The sequence below is a fragment of the Triticum aestivum genome, chromosome 7D (genome assembly GCF_018294505.1).
Source record: "Triticum aestivum cultivar Chinese Spring chromosome 7D, IWGSC CS RefSeq v2.1, whole genome shotgun sequence".
Classification (NCBI taxonomy): domain Eukaryota; kingdom Viridiplantae; phylum Streptophyta; class Magnoliopsida; order Poales; family Poaceae; genus Triticum; species Triticum aestivum.
Window position 1 is genome coordinate 257,016,845 of NC_057814.1, and position 10,439 is coordinate 257,027,283.

The following is a 10,439-nucleotide window of genomic DNA, read 5'->3' on the forward strand; positions in this document are numbered from 1 at the left end:
AGTGCATCGCTTGCTATACGGGCTGGCCCAACAGGGGAGCGCGCCTGTGCGATTGCTCGACTGTTGACGCAGCAAGCGTCGAACAGGAGCTCCCCTCCTCTACAACGCCTTATGCTGCATCAGGGAAGCAGAGAGGCGCTCATGCGCTACTTTTGTGGGCTGGCCCAACAAGCAAACCGAGATCGGTTGGTCGCCAGAACTTGTCTTCCTCTCCCCTCGCTTGGTTCTCACTTCTCAGGGTCGACAACTCGACCATTGATCGGTCGATCGCCAACGGATTGGATTCCTACTACAGTATTTCTTTAGTCCATATAAATTATGACCAGGATCTTGCGAATATATCGATTCCAGTCAACGATGACACTATGACTTCAATTCGATTGATTCTTAACAAATTAATAGTATTTTCAGTTTGTGAGGGCCATTCTCTTTCTATATCAGAAATCGTTGATTAAAGATATATAGTGAATTCTTGGGCAACTGCGTAGATTTATGGAATATCGGTTGACTTTAAAAAACCATGAATCTAAAAAAGTTCATAATTTTTTCTAAAAATCACGAATATTTAAAAATTCAAAATTTTAGAATAAGTTTACTAATGTGAAAAACTTTGATTTTTTTCAGAACTATGTGAAAAAGTTTGTAATTTTGATAAGAGGGGTTTGGGCTTATTTGTATTTATTACAACTGGCCTAGTGCAGGGCCCAATGTCACAAAAATCCTGGAGAAAATCTATACGATCGGCATCCGAGATCGGCGTAACGCGATTATGCGAGTGGCACCGAGCCCATCTACGCCATCCATCTCCGGACCCAGCGCTCCACAGCCGCCCATAATTTCGCCTAATATCCTCCCGCGCCGCGCGTCTGCGCGGGCACCACAAACCAGAAGAAGAAATGGCAGCGGGCCCCACGCCATCCACCGCCGCGTCCTTCCGGCCGCCCCTGCCGCCTCCGCCGCCGTGCTTCGACTATCGGTCCGCGTCGCTCGCCGACACGCGTGCCAGCGCAGCCGCGGCGGACCCAGCGTTGGCTGGGTTGGTCGAGTCCGGCGCACTGGTACGCGTCCCGCGGCGGCGGTTCGGGCCGGTGCCGGCGTGGCGGCCGCCGGACTTCGCTGAGCCCGAGGACGTGTGGATCCTCGGGACCTCGCACCTCTCCGCGGAGTCCGCCGACGAGGTCGAGCGCGTGCTCCGTGCCGTCCGCCCCGACAACGTCGTCGTCGAACTCTGCCGGAGCAGGCATGACCCAGCATCCCGACCGACCGGTCACATATCACCACCGTTTCTCTCGTCGAAATCTGAGCGGTGCCTTTGCAGTGCCCTTACTGCAGAGCCGGGATCATGTACGCTTCCGACGACGCCTCCGGCGAGCCGCTGTTGAAATCCAACATGTTCTCGCTCGGCGGCGCCAAGTTCTTCGGAGCCGTCAACCGGAGCATCAACCTGGGTATGTGCCACCTGAGATTCCTCGAACAAATGGAACGCTGCTGATTTCATGGCCATCTTGTTGGGACGATGCAGGTGGACAGAGTGCTCTTGCTCTGCGTTTGCTCCTAGCTGTTTTTTCGTCCAAGATTTCTTCTGGCGCGAACCGGCCGTTTGGGGAGGAGGTACTCTGTTTGGTCATGTTAATCTTTCACATATTGTTATGGAACGACTCAGCACCTCAAATTGCTTTGTTATTAATGTAATATAATGTTCCTGCAGTTCCGAGCAGCTAGGAGGGTGTCTGAAGATATTGGCGCTCAGCTCGTTCTTGGGGATCGCCCTATTGAAATAACTGTATGTGGACATCTGCAACCAAGCAAGCTGATCATATGCTAGTTACATGTGTGTTCACTGATGGTGTCACATGTTGTTCTTGTAGCTTGAACGAGCTTTGAAATCCCTCAGCTGGGATGAAAAGACTAAACTCGTAATCTCATTATTCCGTGGAATCACTTCAACGACTGATATGCCGGTAAGTGCTACCTGTGTTGCTCCAGTTTCCAATCTTATTGTTCATCAATTTGCCAAAGTAGTACCAGTTTTTGCAGTTCCTGTCTTGGTCTTACTAACATGCATGCATGTCTGACTGCTCACTAGCAGCAGGATGAGAAAGCTGCGGTTAGCCCGTACGAGCTGTACGAGAAGCTTAGCAGCTCATATCCTTCACTGCTACAGCCTCTCGTACATGAGCGCGACATGGTACGATATGGCTTCTCCGCAACTTTCATCTGAAAATTCATAGATCATCTGAAAACAAATCAGCATTGTCTATGAAGCTTGAACTAGATTTTTTTTTTTTTTGCATGTTTGCTTCTCAGTTCATGGCTTGGTCCCTAAAGAGGAGCAAGGCCGTGAACAAGAGCAAGACGGTGGTTGGGGTCATCGGGAAGGGGCATATGAACGGCGTGGTGTACGCGCTGATCTCTGACCAGGGGGACCTGAGGTTCCGCGACCTCGTCGGCAGGGAATCGTCGGAGACCTGGGCTAGCTCCGTCGTCAAGGGCCTGGTCAGGGATACGGTGATAGGGCTCGCTCTCTGGGCTCTGTACGAACTGCTGCAAGCTGCCGCCGTACATATAAAGCTGTAGCTGAAGTCCATTTTTACTGGCAAAGACTGACATTCGTAACCGTGCACGCTCTTTGCAACGTCCATGCAGCTTGAGATTGTAAAGTCAAGTGAAGTACTCCATATGTAAACTTCTATAAGACGTTTAAGGGATTTCCGACAGCCCCAATTTTATGTGTAAAAGGACATTTCAGTCCTCAGTTTCGAATTTGAAATTGCCGATTCCCCAGCGTCTTCCTTGCCGCGCGCCCCAGCTTCTTCCTTGCTGTGGCCACGCCAGCACATCTTCCGCGTCAGCATGTCGCCGCGCCAACTAGAGTATGTGAAGTACCTGGTGTTGTCCTTTTTTTTTGAGAGAGAGAAGTACCTGGTGTTGTCTGTGAGCAAAGCCCACTTACGTTTCATTTTCGGCGTTTGCAGCCCTAAAAAAAAAAAATTCGGCGTTTGCCTCATAACAGGCCACTTACGTCTGTCCACTTGCGTCTTTCTACTGAGCAAACAGAAGCCCATTTCCCGTCGATTTTTTTTTAAAAGCCCATTCACATAGATACGAATTAACCAGGCCATTCCAAATTCGAAAATGCTCAGAGCCTAATGGGAAGAACTGGCGTTTTGATCTGCAGGACAGATTAGCATGTCAGGACTATGTTAAGATGATGGAGACTCTATGGGCAATCTGGAAGGGGCGCAGAGATATGATTCACGAAAATATTTTTCAATCGCCGCTTGCGACTTGTTGATTCATCATGAAATTTATTCAAGAGCTCGAGGCGGACGCCGTAAGGGATGTACCCAAAACATACCCCAAGACGTGGGACTGCATGGATCCCCCCTCCCAGGGGTGATGTGAAAGGAAATGTCGATGGAGCTCCGTTGGTTTGGAAAGGGAAGAGTTCAGCTGCTGCTATTTTTCGCTGAGAAGAAGGGCAGTTTTTGGGTGCATCAGTTCTTGCCTTGGCTAGAGTGATGGAACCATCTACTCCCGACGTAGTGATCTAAACGCTCTTATATTTCTTTGCAGAGGAAGTACTATTGAAGTGATAGCGTGTAGAGAAGCGTTATGCTTGGCTAAAGATGCATGTTTCAATTTTATGACCATTGCTTCGGATTGTTCTGGTGTAGTTCGAAGCATTCAGGAAGTATCCCTTGGTGAAAACATAATGATCATTAGAGAGGTTACAGATATGCAGGACTCCATGACTAGGGTTGTTTTTAAGTTTGAGGGTAGATCATCTGGGCATGCCCATAGTATTGCTAGTAATCGCTTGATTTAGTTCTAAGTCGCCTGTTTTGTTCCTAGAGCCCCCTGGCTATGTAAAATCTTCTATGCATGATTAATAAAGTCCGGTGGTTTTGCTAAAAAAACAGTCTATTTTAAATTCTGGCATTATACCGTGAAACAATAGTGTAGGAACAAGTAACATGGTAAGTGCATAGGAGCTCCTAGGTGCTCCACACACCCACAACAAGACAGTTTACACACATCGAGATTATATGCGTATGTTGTATCTGGGTTGTATTAAATTCTTTCTCTTTGCGGGTAAAATGTTGGGTTGTATTAAATTCGGTATCAGTTATTTCCAATCAACCAATTGCCCTGTATTTGGTTGTATGTTCCTGCACTCATGTGGGTTCACATTCAGGAGAGATCTAGGCGGAGCTAGTTGCAGAAGAAAATCACGGTACCAACAATTAGAGGGATGAACAAATCTTGTCGGCTTAGAATGTTAAGCTTCAAGAGAATTTGAAGCCCTTGTATCTTTCTTACCGTTTTGCATGTTTACTTTCTAATTGAAGATAGTTCCTTTGCATAATACCTTAAATTGTCGAGTTCCTTTTTGAACAAGGCATGAGTCTTTCCAATGACTAGTGGATATTCATGCTTAGAAGTTTTTGTTGCACCATTGAGATAATTATTAAATGCAGGATCTAGTTTTAGCACTACTACTCTCTCCTTTCCGTTTTATAGGGCTTATCTTAAATTTTTAGTTTTTTCATTTTATAAGGCTCAATTTGGTTGTTTCCCATCACATGTTCAGATTTCAAGGTGCATTAAATCATTGCATGCAAGTATTAAGAGAAAATTGACCAATGCATGTAATTTATGCATGCATGCATTGCAATTAATGCATTGGTAAACATACTTTTTTGAGGAAAACAAGAGCATTAATTGGGTGCTTTTGCAAACTACAAAAGTATTCCACCACTCACCATCTACCTTGGTTGGTGAGATTTTTGAATTGAGCCTTATAAACCGGAAAGGAGGGAGTATATCTTTACATTTGGATAACTATAAGTCTTCTAAATCTCAATTGTCGATTGACTAGTGAAAGTTAACAACTATATGGGATACATTATCCTTGCTTCTGTTGTTTCATTAAAAGCTGCTGAGTAAAATAAAATAATGGTCTTGGGACGCATGTCTGGACCAAAAACAAATTAGTAAGGGCTAGAAGCGGGAAAGGCAAAGCTTTCAAAGTGTTCAGAATGACTTTGAAATTTGTGAAGCCCCTTTTTAGTTATCCTGGTAATAAAGCATGATTGGCTTACATGTCACAAGTTAAACTATTAAGGACAGTCAAATGAGCTCGGGTGAACACTAAAATAGAAAAAATTCAAAAAAGAAAACTAATTTTTTTTGACAAATATTTTAAGAGCTTGCAAAATTTTATTATGGAATCACATTCCTGGAAGGTGTGGCAAAAAAATCGATACTCTGAAAATGCTACTTTTGAAAGCATGTTGGAGCACTGATTTTTTTTTGCCACGACTTCGACAAATGTGATTTCATGATGGAAATTTTCAAGCTCTTAGAACATTTTTCAATGTTTATCACAAAAAAATTCAGATATTTTTGATTTTTTTTCGACTTTACTGTTTACTAGAGCTCATTTGAGCTCGGACTGAGAAGGTGACTTTCCCATGTAGTGCTCTGACTTCGAAACCTACATGTTTGTTTCACTAAAGCTTGTACCAATTGATGATGTCGTGTTCTACAAATGATCTTTTAGATTTAATTAACTCCCACCATCTGAATGCATCAAGTGTCGGATTGAGCCTGATGTGTATATTCCTTATTACAAATATTACTATACAGATCTACCCAAATAGTTTTACCATCATTCAAATGGATGGAGGTAATGGCATCTACCATATCTTTATTTCATATATATATAATCTTAAATGTCTTCCGCTATATTGTTAAATTGGACGGGCGCGGCAACCGCGCCTTCGACGATTTAGTAAACGGTTCTGACATGGGCAAATAAGACCGCTTCGCGGCATAAGGTGAAAAAGGAAAACACTAAAACTGGAAATAAATCAAGCTTATAGGTGCTTCCCAAAGGTAATGAGGAGCCACTCGCAACTTGCTCGGCTGAAGCACAAATGACTTATTGCATAAAGTTGTTATGCCTCTGCTAATGAATCGATCACTAATTGTGTGGAAGCCTTCATAAATTATCTTCTTGATGACGATATGCTAGTGTTCATCATGATCATGTATATCTTATGTGAATATTGACTCGATGAAATGGACTCATTGATACATTTAACCGCACATCGTGAAATGATGACCTTGTTCTTTCAAGATGCGGTATTTTCTCAGGGATGAGCAAAATTCTGAGCTTTGGGGAGCTGATGAGTCTAAAAGTGCACCACTTTTGACTTTTAGTTTTGTGCCATAGTCATAGTTTTTGGGATTTTATAGTGTTCACACACCCTTTGTTTGGTTTCACCTGGATCTTAACTCAGGAGGATATTTAGAGCATTAAACGATAAACTAAAAGTTTATGGGTGAAAATCACATTGATTGGCACGATGGGAACCTACCATCAACAGAAGCGATCGAACGGTGCAAATTCCAGCCACAACAGTGCTTCTGGGAGAGAAGACGGCGCCCAGTACGAGTGCATCTGCTCGTACCAGGTGGGTCGCCTCCTTCTAGTCAACTACTTTATCTCGATAGCTTCGGACTATGGATCAGAGCACCAGAGAGATCAGAAAATGTGTCATAACTAAAAACCCCAACCTTTGGATGGGATCCCGAGGGGGAATCGGGAGAAAGGGCCAGCTACGCCATCATCTCGATCGAGGAGGCTCCAGTATCAATCATCATCCTCGCCATCCCCTTATTCATCTAACTGTAATACCAAACCCTAGGTTGATTCCTACGTGTATTACTTTGATCGTTCATCCATGATTATCCGTTTGATGTTGTTTGTCTTGATGTCCAAGTGAACCCCCTAGTTCTCGGGGATATGGGGGAACCCTAGTATGTTTAAGTTATGAACACCGATAGGATTCCCATCCTCCTTGTATGGCTATGTTAATAATCTTTCTGGTGTTGGGTGAAGTCGACCACTCAACATTTTCCCTTAGGGACTGTGATACCCTCGATTCAATCGTACACTAATCATACATGCAAGTGTGTACGATCAAGATCAAGGACTCACGGGAAGATATCACAACACAACTCTAGACACAAATTAAAATAATACAAGCTTAATATTATAAGCCAGGGGCCTCGAGGGCTCGAACACATAAGCTCGAAAACACAAGAGTCAGCGGAAGCAACAATATCTGAGTACAGACATAAGTTAGACAAGTTGCCTTAAGAAGGCCAGCACAAAAGCAACATTGATCGAAAAGGCAAGGCCTCCTGCCTTGGAGCCTCCAAACTACTCCTGGTCGTCGGCGGTCTCCACGTAGTAGTAGGCATCGGCGGTGGTGTCTGGCTTCTGGGCTCCGATATCTTGTTGCATCAACCGGAAAGAAGAAGAAAGGGGCAAAGGGGGAGCAAAGCAACCGTGAGTACTCATCCAAAATACTCGCAAGCAAGGATCTACCCTACATATGCAACATTATCAAAGGAAGGCTGTATATGTGGACTGGGCTGCAGAAATGCCAGAATAGAGAGAAGGCCTAGTCCTATCGAAGACTAGCATCTTCTGAAAACCACCGTCTTGCAGCAACAGGAGGGAGTAGAGTAGCATAAAGTAAAGTAGTAGTAGTGTTATCAACCTCGGCTAGAGATCCTTTCTCGACTCCCTGCGAGAAAGCAATCCCAGAGCCATACTATCCAGGTATCATCACAATCCATTTCTTATCACAAGTATCCAGTTCTAGTTGTATCAATCGGGATACAACTCCAAGTGTCCGTTACCGTAGGACAGGCTATCGATAGATGTTTTCTTCCCTGCAGGGGTGCACCAACTTACCCACCACGCTCAATTAACTCTGGCCGGACACACTTTCCTGGGTCATGCCCGGCCTCGGCCAAACAATACGACGCAACCCGACCTAGGCTTAATAGAGAGGTCAGCATGCAGGACGAAACCTATGCCCCCAGGGGTCATGGGCCATCGCCCCGGGAACTCCTGCACGTTGCGAGGGCGGCCGGTGAGCAGACCTAGCTACCTCCTTCAAAAAGGCAGGTGCTTACGCAGTCCAATCCGGCGCGCGCCGCTCAGTCGCTGACGTCTATTAAGCTTCGGCTGATGTATACGATGCAAAACGCCCATACTATGCCCACGTGATGGTTAGTGCTATCAGGCCAGAGGCCCCTCAGATCAAATATCCAAATCATAGTGGATTAGGAACGTGCGGTAACAAGTAGAGACTCACGAAAGATGTGACCCCGTTGCCCCGTCTCGAGGACTTGCGGCAAGGGCTAGGAATGCCCGGCCACGCCTCGTAATTATCTCGCGGGCACCCTCCAGGTCAACCCGACTCCTCATCACTCGCAAATATGCTCGCGCGGGTACCCCTCAGGGCCGACCCGTCTTTAGTAACATGGTTCAATGTAAAGCCATAGTAACCATAGTAACCATGTGTCTAACACCAAGGGGAAAACCTGAGGAATCACCCTTGACGGATTCCACTCGATGTAATCATCAAGGTGAACGTAAGGGGAACCACCCCCGAGGTTCACGCTTGAGGGGTTGCACGGCAGAGTCGTTTTGGAAGTGGTTAAGGCGGAATCACCCTCGATGACCACGACCGAATAGCAACACTATAGCGTTAACATCAGAAGTGTTGAAGAGGTCTCACCCTCGGCACTCGATAGTAACCCAGTAGTGTCGAGCAACTAAGGGGAAAGTGATGTGCGGTGCCGGGGCCTGGTCTTCGATCCCGTTGATCGGGTCTTCGATGATGAAGCAGGGGCAACCGAGACAAGGTGGGGGTCACTGATGGATCACTAACCAACCTATGATGAAGAGACTTGAATACTATAAATTGTTTCCATATTAAAAGAGTAATGTTCAGAAAAAGGGTAATCATAATTATGACAAGTTTTATAAATATAATCATCACTACTTTTTAGAGCATAAGTTTCATCACAATAATCATCATAGGTAGAAGGCATGCTATCATCATAACAACTTTGCATATCAAAACTTGGGAGGCTAAAAATATCATCTTCATTGAACGTAGCATCCCCAAGCTTGGGACAAACATTAATTTCAGCAAATATATTCTCAAATATGTCATCCTCATCAAACATAGCTTCCCCAAGCTTGGGCCTTTTCATATCATAAGCATAATCACTCTCATCATTAATAGTATGGATAACACCAATAGTATAGCAATTATCATATTCTTCCAAGCAAGTGCCAAAAAGATTTTCAAGATCATAAGAAGTATCATTATCTTTCCAATCATAATCATCACAACAAGCAATAGGCATAACGAGATCATCATCAAGTGCATCATCTTCCACAATTATTTTTGATTTATTTTCATGAGGCACAACAATAATAGGAGCAACATTATTTGGGAGAGATATCTTTTTACCTCTCTTCCTGTTTCTTTTCTTCTTCTTCACCTCATATGTGGGTTCAATCCTCTTTTTGGAGCTCCTTATTAATGAGATTGGTTGAATAGAAGGCTCCTCCTCGTTACCTGATTCATCATAAGAAGTAATAGGAGAATATTGGGAAGTCTCTTCCCTCTCGTTAGTATTCTCTTCATCTTATATTTGTTTTATTTTCTTTATGTAATTGGCAATATAAGGATTTTCAATGCAATTCACCGCGCAATACATATAAATTTCCTCTAGATCAAAACCAAGAAGTTTATAACGGGCAAACTCTGGAAGATGCTTAGTTATACGTTTCATTTCTTCGTAGCCCATAAGCAAACTAAGTTCATTATAATGTGAAGGGAAATCAAGTCATCACAATTTTTGGACATGATTAGATCATGAAACAATTTGCATCGGATAGCTAAATGACCCCGTTCATTGCAAAGTCCACAAGTAAGGTCAAGAAAATTTAAATTTTCAGCACAATCATCTAGCCTTTCTTGCAACAATTTACTTTCTAAGTGCTTATGCCTCTTGCAATATCTATCTTCCCTATTTGGTGTGTACTTGCAAACCCAATGCACTCCACAAAAATTGACATGTTTATAGGAGACATTTTCATCATAACTAGTGCAATTATCATTAGTACCATGGATATTCAAGGAGTTCATACTAACAACATTGCAATCATTCTCATCATTCAAAGATTTAGTGCCAAACATTTTAATGCATTCTTCTTCTAATACTTTGGCATAATTTTCCTTTCCATCATACTCACGAAAGATATTAAAAAGATGAAGCGTATGAGACAAACTCAATTCCATTTTTTGTAGTTTTCTTTTATAAACTAAACTAGTGATAAAACAAGAAACAAAAAGATTCGATTGCAAGATCTAAAGATATACCTTCAAGCACTCACCTCCCCGGCAACGGCGCTAGAAAAGAGCTTGATGTCTACTACACAACCTTTTTCTTGTAGACGTTGTTGGGCCTCCAAGTGCAGAGGTTTGTAGGACAGTAGCAAATTTCCCTCAAGTGGATGACCTAAGGTTTATCAATCCATGGGAGGCGTAGGATGA

General features: G+C 43.8%; 1 protein-coding gene across 2 annotated transcripts; it reads left to right on the forward strand.

The window, feature by feature from the left end:
• Positions 1-819: 819 nt before the first annotated feature.
• Positions 820-2,770, forward strand: LOC123169228 (traB domain-containing protein). 2 transcript variants are annotated; one of them, XM_044587064.1, is made up of 7 exons: positions 820-1,240; positions 1,333-1,448; positions 1,523-1,611; positions 1,709-1,783; positions 1,869-1,961; positions 2,087-2,188; positions 2,308-2,770. In XM_044587064.1, exons 1-7 carry the CDS (start codon positions 897-899, stop codon positions 2,575-2,577), a joined length of 1,089 nt encoding a protein of 362 aa, XP_044442999.1. In that variant the 5' UTR covers positions 820-896; the 3' UTR covers positions 2,578-2,770. The 2 variants fall into 2 exon arrangements, with proteins under 2 accessions (XP_044442999.1, XP_044443000.1); XM_044587065.1 differs by having other exon boundaries at positions 824-1,240; positions 2,090-2,188.
• The last annotated feature ends 7,669 nt before the right edge of the window (positions 2,771-10,439 follow it).